Source organism: Callionymus lyra, chromosome 10 (assembly GCF_982586985.1).
Source record: "Callionymus lyra chromosome 10, fCalLyr1.hap1.1, whole genome shotgun sequence".
Taxonomy (NCBI): Eukaryota; Metazoa; Chordata; class Actinopteri; order Syngnathiformes; family Callionymidae; genus Callionymus; species Callionymus lyra.
The window spans coordinates 25,757,827-25,770,869 of NC_141827.1; the positions used below are offsets into that span (position 1 = coordinate 25,757,827).

At 36.9% G+C, this 13,043-nt stretch overlaps 1 protein-coding gene across 2 annotated transcripts; it reads left to right on the plus strand.

Annotated features, from left to right (window-relative positions):
• Positions 1–4,913: 4,913 nt before the first annotated feature.
• Positions 4,914–12,396, plus strand: terf2ip (telomeric repeat binding factor 2, interacting protein). Of its 2 annotated transcripts, none has more exons than XM_087800630.1 (9): positions 4,914–5,176; positions 6,139–6,383; positions 7,355–7,485; positions 7,604–7,881; positions 8,673–8,744; positions 9,583–10,090; positions 10,151–10,251; positions 10,341–11,123; positions 11,724–12,396. In XM_087800630.1, the coding sequence occupies exons 2-9, from the start codon at positions 6,154–6,156 to the stop codon at positions 11,943–11,945; spliced, it is 2,325 nt and encodes a 774-aa protein (XP_087656756.1). In that variant the 5' UTR covers positions 4,914–5,176; positions 6,139–6,153; the 3' UTR covers positions 11,946–12,396. The 2 variants fall into 2 exon arrangements, with proteins under 2 accessions (XP_087656756.1, XP_087656757.1); XM_087800631.1 differs by having other exon boundaries at positions 10,368–11,123.
• Positions 12,397–13,043: the final 647 nt, after the last annotated feature.

Here is a 13,043-nt window from a genome sequence, read left to right on the forward strand (position 1 = left end):
TGTTTAAGTTCTTTGTGACCTTGGTCTGAGAAAGGCACTTTGCAAATAATAATTAGTTATCTTATTTACCATTTCTTTTCTTTGCTTTTAGTTTTGCAATTAATTAATTATTTTTATATATTTTTATATATTTGGGGGGTTAAGGTTTATCATATTTCTTTTTTGTTACAATAGAAAGAATAACAAAGCTAATGAACAAAAATAAAGTCTTGAATGTTAACCTCAAGGTTCAAGGTCTTTTATTGTCAAATATACATGTATCAAGACATAAGGCATAAATGAAATTGTAGTTCTCTCAGACCCACGATGCAAAACATTAAGGAGGCAGTTAAAAAGGACATCAAATAAAACTTTCAAGAAAATGAATAAATAAAAATGAATAATCAACAAACGAGATAAATAATCAACAATACTTCAATAATCAACTAATAAACAGAATATCAACAAAAAACAAAGTTAAGGCACAGGTAGTGCAAGCGGAGGTGAGAGTGAGGTTCTGGCATGAAGACCTGACGGCATTAGGCTGAAGAGGTTGTGTGATGGGTGAGTGGGGGTCACCAGCGATCCTGATGGCCTTGATGGGGATGTGTGTGTTATAAATGTCCAGGAGGGGGGGACACCAATGATCCTCTCAGCTACTCTCACGATGCGCTGCAGGGTCTTGCGACAGGACACGGTGCAGGCGCCGTACCACAGGGTGATGCAGCTCGACAGGAGGCTCTCGATGGTGCCTCGCATCACTTACAACTTTATTATGACAACGACCAGCAAAATAGATGATGCTATACTTCCATACACTAGTGAATTACTCAAGGAATAAATTCAGAATTTTGTTAAAAGTCGTAAAACGTTGACTCATTATGTTAAAATCCATTGGTTTTTTAGTTTCCTTATAATTGCTGACATATATCATCTTGAACAATACCATCAATGGTCGCCATGTAAACAGGAACATCTCCATGTCTTGACTGGCCATTTAACTCATGCAATAAACTTTATATAATTAAGTTCTAAAATAGAAAAGGTGCGTGGGAGGAGAATGGGGACGTGAGAAAGCAGCTTCGTGAAGAAGTTACAAAACATTTGATTGAACTTGAAGTCCCGGTTTGGCTCTTGGCCCCCGACTGTCCACGATGATGGTAATTAAACACGCTCTTTATGTCGAGTCAGCAGAGCCTCGGAGCGTCTCAGAAGACCCGACTCTGCCAAGGTTCCTCCACTTGCCTGCCAAATGAAGTTTGTTATTTTGTATCCACGGGGCGAGTAAGCAGATTTACACCGAGCCATTTTGTTTTTGTTTTTTATCCTTTTTCTTGGAGGAACAAGAGAAAGGAGGGATGGTCTGTAAATTTGAGTAGATCCATCTTTTTGTGTTGATTGTTTTCTCGACTCCTCCCGTCATCCTCAGTCACGATAGTTGACCCATGAAGTTTGTGTAACTTTATTTGACTGATGATATGTTCCTAATGCTTTTATGACTCCTGAAAAAAAAGGAAATACGTATTCTTTCCTCGTGCGTGCGAAGGACGGTTGAAGCTAATGTGGGTCTGGTTTATCTCGTTTATCGCTGGTGACCCGTTGACTATATCCACCTACTTTATGAATGGTCGGTTCCACCAGACCGACTCCAGGTAGGTGGTTGTGTCGCAACAGCAACGTCGTCATCACCTGATCTTTCCGCCCACCTGCCCGTATTGTTGCGCCTCTTCAGGAATGACGGCTCCTTTTGTGAGGCGGAATTTCTTGAAGTGAGTCATGGCTCCGCCTCCCATGACTTCACGATCATTTGACGTCCGGGTGACCCAGTTCCAGCGCTTTTGTCATGCATCACGTGGAGAGACAACGGAAGGAAAGAGCGCGTGAGAATCTTAAAAGGGAAAGTTTTGGAGTCTTAAAAAATTCCCCCCAGGTGTGACTTCTGATATAGACTTCATCCGGAGCAGGGGGACACACTGGAAAGATTTCCGATCAACAAACCAGAGATACGAAGCGTTACTCTGTTTGCAAAAAGTATGACATTAAGCTACGATCAAAGATCTACTGTACGTCTATCTAGCAATAGGAAGAGGACACCCTGGACAGGAGGATATGAGTATTCAGCACAAGGATCCCTGTTCTATGGTCATGTCTGGGGAACAGGAAATCTTATGATCGATTGTATTATTAATGATTTTTATTATGATTAAGTGTTTCTTATTATTAGACATTTGATTGTATTGGTAATGATGTTAGCTTAGCCTAGCTTACTTTAGCTTATCTTTACCAATTATAATCAGGATGAGCTAAGGTAAGCTAGCATCATTATTAATACAATCAAGCGTCTGATCATAAGAAACAATCAATAAAGTTCGGAGCGATGAATTTTTATAAAAAATAAAAATAAATTCAACTTGCATTTAAAAAGTATAACTTGATGTTTGAAGCCAAAATGTTTTTTTAAGCACTCAACGTTGAAAAACATGGTTAGGCTAGTATGCTAACAGTTAGCATTGCAATGTTTTCCCTGGAAAACAACTTACTAAATGTTAGGGAGACTCTGGAAAGCACTTAACATACACGATACAATCAGGATACGCTAAAGTAAGCCAAGGTGAGCTAACAAGCTAAAGTAAGCTAACATCATTAGCAATACACTCAAGTGTCTGATAATAAGAAACACTCCATTAAGTTATTAGCGTTTAATCAATCAACAATAAAGGAAATAAATCAACTTGAATTTAAAAAGGAACATTTTAGAAAAACAATAATAAATCCAAATTACTAAAAAATATATATAACTTTTTGTTGACAAAATGTGTTTTTGGGCATTCAACGTTTTAGTTTTGCACAATAATATTTCTAGAAAGTGAAATACATGGTAGTAGCTAGTATGCTTACTGTTAGCATGTAACGTTTTCACTGGACGACAACAAACTTTTGAGGGAGACCCTGGAAAGCACAGCTACACACATACTGTCAAAGTGAATGTACACATAGGCTAAAGTGAATCGACAATCGTCTTTAGAAGCTGCTGAGATTCAAAAGTTTTGTGTAAAGAATAAGAACATGTTTTATGAGAAACTACACAACAGGACAATAACTGGAAAATGTCCCTCGGAGCTCTGCACAGTTTCTATAAAAACCCATGTCCCGCTGGACTATCATAAGTTTCTCTGCTGCTTCACAAGAGTGGAATCAAAACAAGATCCCTCTGTATTTCAAAGCGAACTGCTTCCTGATTTCAGCGCCGGCGTTCGTCCACGGGGAGGAACGGGGTAAGAGAGCTCATCCTGAGAGGATCCAGTCCCAGAGATGAGGTCAAGGCCATGTTTGCTATCTGAGTACTGAGGATTCAACAACACTGTGACAAAACAAAACTTTAAAACAACTTTTTTAAGAACGCTCTCAAGATGTAGTTAAATATAAAATTGAGATGTCTTATATTTACAAGCTAGACGCAATATTTTACTATAAATATTATTATTATTATATCATAAGTTGGCAGAATAACTTCACAAAACAGTTTATAAAAAACTGTGAGCAGCATTTTATTATTTCTCTTGTGAAAAAGATTAAAACTAAAATGAATTTTTGCTCAGCGGCGGGAGTGAACCAACAACAGTAGTCCAGATCTAGACGGTGATGTAAAGGTCACATATTTAACTCCAGCATCTCTTTTGACAGTCAGGATGGATGAGTCGTGAATATTTTTGTTGATTTTCTACTTCAGCCTCGTCGATCACGTCTTTAAATAACCTTGAAAATAGTTTGCTTAGTCTCCTGGGTCAGGAATAATCTGTCAGTCAATATAAAACAAATATTGTTCAAGCCAGGAGACACAAGCTCTTCTTTAATTATTCTTTTATCTGATCATTTCTCATGCTGGACTGTGTTACATGCTGCTTATTTTGCTATTTATTTTTCTCATTGAACAAAATATTGACAAATTTCAACACATTTTTTCTCAAAATGTTTTTTTATTTTTATGTTTTTGATTTATTTTATTGACAGACACAGAAACAATGAAATAAAAAATAAAAAATCAATAAATATTATGTATGTAAAAGTGTTCCAGAAATTCAAAGAAGCCTTTTGATTCAAAGGTGAAACAATTGAAAAAAGGTGTTTCTGCTTTTGAATCTCAGCAGGTTTACCTTCTAAATCAGTTTTTTATCTATATATGTCTACTTACGTTGTTCTCCGTGGATCACCACCTTGTGGTGGAGAAACCCGAGTTTTCCAGTGAGCCGGAGAGTAATGCCGTCTGCGGCTTAAGCTCCTGGTAGGGTCACCCAAGGCGGTAAGGTCAAGGGGGAGGAGCCAGACAAAGCGGCCATACAACAGGGAGCAACAGTGGGCCCTGAAGGTAAGGTACGCAGTCCCACCGGCGCCTTCCAATTTTTCAGCTTTGGGTAAATACTGTAGTTCTGTGTTCTCCGACCTCATGGAGCAAGCGCTGGAGCTCTTGAGCAGAGTGGAATCAGATTGTGCTATGGTTACAGTGAATGGACCTCCAACCCCACCGAGAAGTCCTACTCAGCTTCTTCTATGCTACCGTGGAATCTGCTCTCCTTTATGGAAGTGAATGCTGGACATTGAAGCAGAACTCTGCAGAAGAAGAGATGTCTACTTAAAAAAAGTGTGTATTAGATCGAGTGTGTGATGTATTTTTTTCCATTATTGTTGTTAAAAAATATTTCTTATTTTCCTTCAGTTACTTTTTTGTAATAAAATAAAAATCGAAAATACAATTTTCCCAGAAAAATCAAATAGGGGTTTAATGAATGAGATTCATTTGATACAAGTTTTTATTATTTTATTTCCATCGTGATTTAATGTTTATTTAAATAAATGCTTTTGGAAATTATTTGAGTGTACTTTTTTGTTCTGGTATTTAACCTAAACAAATACGCGTACATGTTTTATCCTGTTCGATTTTATTGCAGACGATGATTATTAGATTAGATTAGATTTAATTTTTTCTTTTCTTTTTTTAAGTAACGTCAAAACACTTATTTTGTCATTTGTTTAAAACGTATCCACAAGGAAACGTTTATCACCATCCACGTGGGGGCGCTGTGAGTTCACTGTAAAAGAGAGACTACAATTGATCACACACGAAGAACTAACCCGGAACTGTGCTTTTGTTTTTGTTTTGTTTTTTTTTGGAGCGGGAAAGTGTGATTTAAAACCTCTGGTGAGTTTAGAAGACAACTATTGCATTTATATTGATTGCAAAAGTTATTTTACATTTTTAAATATTAAAAACAATAATGTATATTAGCGAGAGTCCAACCGTTGTTGTTTCTTTCAACTAAACATCATATTAGTCTTCGATATTCTTAATTTATATATAGGAAATCAGTAGCATTAGCCCGGACTTGTAATGACGATTCCAGTGATATAAGTTTAATTTTCCGGTTATTGATAAATAATAAATTCATTGTATTATTAAAACCGGTAAAAAAAACAACAACACACATTTCTGTTCAACCTCCTTAATACTAAGTCAAGAGTTCAAAATTAAGGTTTGACCTTTTCCTGAATGCGACTTTCAAAATGTCATAACTTGCATAATACTAACCTGATTTTAAAATGTTTGGTAATGTTGGAAAGTTTGCTAAACAAACATATAAAAAACAAAAAAATCAATGAAATAACGATTAATTTGGCTTTCAAAATAAGCATAGTTATAAAACGCCATAAGTTGTTTGAATATACAGTTAACGTAAACATAAAGCACAGTTATTGTATATTTTTAATTGATTCAATTAATAAAATTAACGTTAGAAGTTTCAGTAATGTCAGTAAACATGGCTGGTCAGACTCGATCAAACCCAAAAAAATCCTCTGTGTGACTCAGTCAACTAAAAATAAATTTGGCAAACTTACAGGCAAATGTATAACATATATTATTATATGGATTCCAATGAACATTTTTCTCACCTTAGATGTTTTGCAAGGAGTTTTGTCGAATGAAACCTTGGACAATGTTGTCTGAGATTTGTGTCACGGTTACTGGATCATTCTGAAAACTTAGATATTCTTCATGAGCGATCAGTAAGTGAAGCGGCAAATACACACCTACCTACAATAGAGACAGGGAGTAAAAGTATAACCTCTGCTTGTCCACAACAATAAGATTAACATATTTTCTAGGTGAAACTTTAAACCATGTCGGCGAAAAAAAAAGTTCAAGCGGAAATGGAGATTTCTCCAGTTCTTTTTTTCACTGATGAAGGGGTACCAATGCAGTTCTACGTACGGCCCGGTCCATCCAAACAAAAGCTTCGACCGTTGATCATAGCAGGCGGAGGACTGCTGAGCAACACACAGCTGCCCAATACAATCCTGCTGCTTGATCCTGAGGAACGCGACTCTATTCCAAAGACCGCTTCAAACTGGTATGTTTCTGATGGAAGTAAGAGTAATGTATTCCTTTTTTCATTCCACACTCCTTCAAATAAAAAAGTGGATATTATATATATATATATTATATATATTTTCTTAATTTACTACAAATGACACCACTTCACACTCTGAGCTTTTACATACACTTAAACATTTTTATGTTCCTCCTGGTAAAAGGAAATCATAAGCATCAGAAATGTATATTTGCAATGTTGTAAACACAGACATGTGGTGTCAGTACAGAATAAAATAAAATAATTAAATGATGTAAATTAAATAAAACGAGATTAATAAAATACAATACATTAAAATAGAATAGTATACATTGTAATTACCATAAAGTTGCATATACAAAATTAGGCAAAATAAAATAAATGTAATTCAATTCAATAATATTTATGATCGTGACGGTCAGTTCCTGCAGCGATGGGGCTGCCAATCACCTTCTCAGCAGGACGGATTATCCGCTGCAGTCTATTCTTGGAAGTTGCTGATGCAGCAGAGTGCCAAATGGTGATTAAGACAAAATAAGCAATAGAAAAACATCTTTCTTAGTGAGTCAATTCACTATTTTGTCTTCTCTCAAACACAGCTTGATGGAGTCTACAGACTCCTTTAAGAAACATCTTAAGACGTTTCTATTTGTTCAGGCTTTTCCTTGATTTTCTGGAACTCCTGTTATGTTATCAGTTTTATCTTGATCTTTAAAATATATACTTTATTGAATATTGTTTTGATTGTTTAAGGGCTTTGTGACCCTGGTCTGGAAAAGCACTATACAAATAAAAATGACTTGCTTACTTACAGTACTTGCAGTCAAAAGAGGCTGCTGTCAGTATCAGCTTCAGGGAATGCTACACGATCAACACTTGTCTCCAAATCAATGAATTAGTCCAGTCAAAAATCTCTGACAGCTTCCTATCCAAGTGTTTTTTTTCACCTGAGATTCTCATCCTCTCTTCAGGTACGTGTCGACGCACTTCGTTTACGACTGTGTGGAGAAAGAAGCACAGCTATATTTAGAAGATTACAGGTTGAACTCTGAAGAAAACAAACCGTCAACTAGTTCCACAAGCGTATATTCAACTCCTCAAGGTATTTGTAAGAATAGATCAAAGTGAACAATTCCTATTAAAATATGCTGCATCAAATGTGTTTCTGTACGGATTTAGTGGTTTTGGTTTCAACCCTCTGTTTTGTGTGATTGTTGCAGGAAGGATGAGGTACACATCTGAGGAAGACGCAGCAATTTCAGAATATGTCCAACAGTTCAAAGGTGTTAAAACCAGAGGGAACCGGATCTGGCAACAGATGGAGAAGGATAATTTAACCAGCCACACCTGGCAGTCCATGAAAGATCGTTACATTCGTCACATCTCAAAACAACTGAAATATGAACTGAAGAAAATGCCTACCAAAGGTGGCCATGCGGCAGAAAACGAGGAAATGGGAAAAGAAGTGGAAGCGACCAAAGTTACTGACATGACACCGGTAATTAACCTAGATAGTAATTTGGTAATTTTTGTAAATAGAAATTCAATTCAATTTTATTTAAAGTGTCTTATCATAACAAAGTTATCTCAAGACACTTTACAGTATAAATAAGACTATAGTGGAGAAAGGAAAAACAGATCCCAGCAATTCAACAATGAGTAAATCACATCACATAATGGTGTTGGCGAGGAAAAACTTCCTTTTGAAAATATAATATAGAAATGTAAGTATTAAAAATGTTTAAAAGTATTTATAAGCATTGTTTTTTAAATGATGATAATTGGATTTAGAAATGGATAAAGTGTTCTACCAGGTCACAGTTTAACATCTGTTTGTCATTCAAAGTTAAATTTAACCAAATCTGTTGGCAGCAAAATCGTAGAATTAATACTGCTCCTATTATTTTCCTTTAATTAATATCTCTTTTGTACTGTTCGCTGATTTTTTTGGATCCACCAAAATAAATAAAGTCTTCAAATGCCAGTAAAGCTGCTGGTTTTACAAAAGACAACAACTAAATTAGCCTTTCAATCAATCAAATCTAGATAAATTAAACGCATATTATCCGTTCCAATATAACGTTTTTACCCTATATTTTGAAGATGTCTTGAGGATATGAATGAGCTTAAAGTACACAAGCATAGAGAAGAGTTCCAGCAGCAGCAGAAGAAGAAAAGTGTTTTGAGAAGATTATGGTCTATATTCATTATTCTATTACACTATTTATTGTATTAGTATGGTTTTTATTGTAGTTTTAATCCTAATTAATCTTGTTCTTTGCATTAAAGGACGCTGAAACCGCAACAATATACACTTTGAAACTCTCCAGTGACGAGGAAGAGGATTCAGATGGAACGCAGGTGAAATATAAACATTATATTAAAGCAGCATGTTGTAGTAATTTGATATTATTTTCTCTCTTTAAATGTTGTTTGATGATTAGTTTAATATTGATTAATCACTACTCTTGTATTAGGTCTCTGTAGTTGTTATTTGAGCAATTTTATTTACTTTGTGTCGACGACCAGAGTCTGAGTTTCATATGACCATCAAACTCATTTACTGCAGTTACTACAATTTCATTTTTCTGACACATGAGGGAGCCAGAAACAATATTTTTTAAGATCTATGACATAACGATGCTAGAATAAACTTTTTTCATCGTTATTATATGTATAGAACAAGGATATGTTTGTAGTATTGTCGAGTACTTGACTCTGGTATTTACAGACCACATGACTATAGTCGAAGTCGTAACTACTTTTATTTGTTTTAAAACCAAAATATGTCCAAACATCAGCTTCAAAAGCAGCTTGAGTCGACTGTATCCTCTCATCCTCAGTAATCGCCAGGATCTCGAGTGATTATATGTTACTTTAGCTGTGGTTTGTTAGCAAAATCGAGCAAATGCTGTGAATATTCGCATGTTAATTGAAAATAATAGAATAAAATAAAATAATGAATTGTTTTATTTTAAACACAATTTACTAAATTATAGCTGGCTAAAGCGTGCTAAAAATCCAATACAGCGCTGTTAAACATCAATACAGTATCATGAACAAATATTGTGGTATATCCAGTGTATCGCAGTTTTTTTTAATTCTCCACACCGGCCTCATGTCTGTCCTCCCCAGTTGTAACCATGTCAACCTCTTTAATTCAAGTGTTGTGTTATTTGACAATCTCTTGTTCCTTCAGATCGATGTGTCAGCCAATGAGAAACCCTCTATAAACGAAGCATCTCAGAAGTCCATCTCTCTTCTAACACCAGAAGCAGCTGAAGTATCAGAAGAGAGAGTCCTGTGTAATCCAGACGAACCTCAAGACAACCCTGCACGTTCCGCTGATGCTGCAGAACCAGGTTCCGAGCCTTCACAATCCCTCCTCGAGGTCAGACGCGTGACTCCGACACCCGAACCTTCCCCGTGCTCTTCCACTCCCACGAAGCGTGTGGTCAAACCGCTGCGGAGGTCATCCAGGCGGCGCCTCGGCATGGATGCCACGCCACCCGAAGCAAAGCGGAAAAAGCCACTGTCCTCGGATTCAGAGACGTCCCCTCGGACGGACGTCGGTTCTCCAAAGAATTCCACTCCGATCAAACCCAGGCCGACGGAGCAGTCCCCTGAGAAACACACGGGCGAGAGTCCATCCATAGAAACTGAAGCTCTTGGTAAAGACCGTGGACCGGATCAAGAATCTCAACAAGGTGCTGAAAATATATGATCTGGTTAATGAAAATATAATTTATTCTCCTTTCCTTGAGTAGAAAATGATCCAGCGCCACACACCAAAGAGCAGACGAAAGGGCCGGAGAAGCTGGGCATCATTCAGCTCGCTGCACTGGAGTTTCAGGAGAGTGATACGGAGGTAAACTATTTTTTTTTTTTTTGCTTTCTTAAGACAAAATATGTAAGTTTACCGTAGTTGGACGATTGTTGGTGTTTGTGTTCTTTCAGTCCATGGAGGAAGATGCCGTGACTGAGCCTCGACGAGAAGTCGCTGTGACTGAGCCTCGACGAGAAGTCGCCGCGATTGAGCCTCGACAAGAAGTGGCCGCGATTGAGCCTCGACAAGAAGTGGCCGCGATTGAGCCTCGACAAGAAGTGGCCGCGATTGAGCCTCGACAAGAAGTGGCCGCGATTGAGCCTCGACAAGAAGTGGCCGCGATTGAGCCTCGACAGGAAGTGGCCGCAATTGAGCCTCGACAAGAAGTCGCCGCGATTGAGCCTCGACAAGAAGTCGCCGCGATTGAGCCTCGACAAGAAGTCGCCACGATTGAGCCTCGACAAGAAGTCGCCGCGATTGAGCCTCGACAGGAAGTGGCCGCGATTGAGCCTCGACCGGAAGTGGCCGCGATTGAGCCTCGACAGGAAGTCGCCGTGATTGAGCCTCGTCAGGAGGTTGACGTGATTCAACCCCCACCCATCGAGAGGCCCACCACCTCCACAGATCAAGCCGGGACTCATCCAGACCCTAAACCAGGGCCGACTCACCAGGAGGACTCGACCCTCTGTGGTCCCCCCACTCGACCAGAGACCAGTGCAGCCATTGAGCCGGTCCTGGCGACCTCCAAGGCTCACCTGTTCATTTTTGAAACTCAGGTAGAAAACTCACAGGCAAACGGTCCCAGTAATGCAGCCGACCCAGAACAGAACCTGGATGAAGCACTCGTACTGACCCAGGTCCAGTTAGATGAAGATATAGAGCGGATCAGAGAGCTCATGAAGGTGTCCGGACGCGTAAGTTTTCTCCTCTGGTGATCTGACTGGTAGTTCCATCAAAATATTGAATGGTTGAACTTATCATCTCTCATGTTAAAACTGTAATATTTTTTATTTAAATGTTGTTTTTTAAAGATTTAACCTATTTTCTGGAAGAATTTTATTTGAAAATGTATTAACTTTTTTGATTGAAGTTTAAAACTAGAATATTTTGAAGAGTTTGATATCCTTATTCCAATAATTAAAAAACTTTCTGAATTACATTTTAATTCGTATCCTTTTAAATAAAGAAAATTATATCAAACTCTGTCTAAAACAAATGAATCTATTTTGGAAATATTTTATTTTTAAAAATTAAATTATAAAAAGTAAATTATAAAAACAAAATCAACCTTTTAATATACAAATAGTAAAATTAATTAATTAAATTAAAAACAAATTCAACTTTTCAATCTGAAATTATTTCATTAATAATTTAAAAATCAATGCTTAGAAAAAAGTAATTTAATTTTTTTAAAAGTTTATATATTTGATAAACTCAACCTTTCAAAATTCAGATGGCCCTGACAAACTTTCATAAATCTTTGACTAACAGTATGTTGTTGTTTATGCATCCAGGACCTAGTAAGCGTCACAAAAGCCCTGCTGCAAACGAGTGGGGATTTTCCTGCAGCGCTTGGTCTGCTCTCGGTCTCCTGCACACTTGCTCAACCTTTCTGGACCAGAACCGACGACCGATTTCTCCTGTCAGCCGATCCAGAGGCAAGAAACAAGCTGCGAGAGAAATACGGTGAGCAGAGGGTGGCTAAAAGGATGTTGTTCCTCGAGGTAGAAGGATGAAGCCTCAATCTAAAATCATCACACTTGGAGACGTAGGAAGATTTTTAAAAAAGCATAAGGACCTATTTTTTATTCCATATTCATTGTAACGTTTATCTCAAGGCACAAATATTATTACTTGATTTTAACCATGTTATAGATAAACATGATTTAATAATTAAATAAAACACTCTACTTGTAATTAATAAAATCAATTTTTGAGGTTTAAAATCAATTTACTGGATACGTTTGTCATTTTTATGAATTGAATGAATTTAAAAACTGTAAAAGAAACGACGGCAACAAACATAAAGAAGATATAGCGACGTGTTGTAAATAAACATTTTTGAGCAAGAACCTGGACTGGAACAATGAAGCTGAACTTGAAAAGTCATGACGTTTTTAATGTAATTTTAAAATGTATTTTTTAATAGAAATGGCTTGTGTATCGCAATAAAATCTGTACCACCTTCATTGACTAAAATGGCTTTAACACTGTTTGTTTTTTTTATTTCAATTCTTTCTACTGAGATTTAACTGAGATTTTCTTGGTATGGCTCGAAACAATTGACCTGTCGCCGCTCAATTGAGATGAAGATGTTCTTTTCCGTTGGTTTTATTGCATAATGTATGGTGAACTTGCCAGTACAGATGATTTGGAAAAAGATGTGTCTGAGAAAAGCAAGAAAGCTGTGGCTGATGTTTAATGTCAAGAAGAGGCCCAAAAAAGTAAAAAGCAGAATCCTCCTTGAGGCCGGAGTAACAGTTGATCTACTGTTGGTCTCCGCAGATAAATAAAAAAAAAAAGCAGAATATTATTTTTTACCTCTTATTGACGGGAGTCTTTTTGCTCAGCTTTTTTCTTCACCACGAAAGACATTAAACATCAATGCCACACTTGATCAGGAACCATCACCTGACATGTTTTCTTTGCCTTTGATTTCATTTTTTTTTTTAAATGTCAATAAGAAAACAGAAAGATATTTAATGACACGGTTGATGATTTCAATTAAAAACCCCAAGATATATATATTTTTTTCTCTTTACTAAAAAGTATGTATATATTAAAATATATATTTTAACATATGTTGTTGGAAAGATCGCCCTTCACCAATACAC

Coding starts and splice junctions, on each gene's coding strand:
- terf2ip (XM_087800630.1), top strand. CDS start 6,154: ATGTCGGCGAAAAAAAAAGTTCAAGCGGAAATGGAGATTTCTCCAGTT. Junction 8,745..9,582: donor AGGATTCAGATGGAACGCAG/GTGAAATATAAA, acceptor TTGTTCCTTCAG/ATCGATGTGTCAGCCAATGA. Junction 10,252..10,340: donor TTCAGGAGAGTGATACGGAG/GTAAACTATTTT, acceptor GTGTTCTTTCAG/TCCATGGAGGAAGATGCCGT.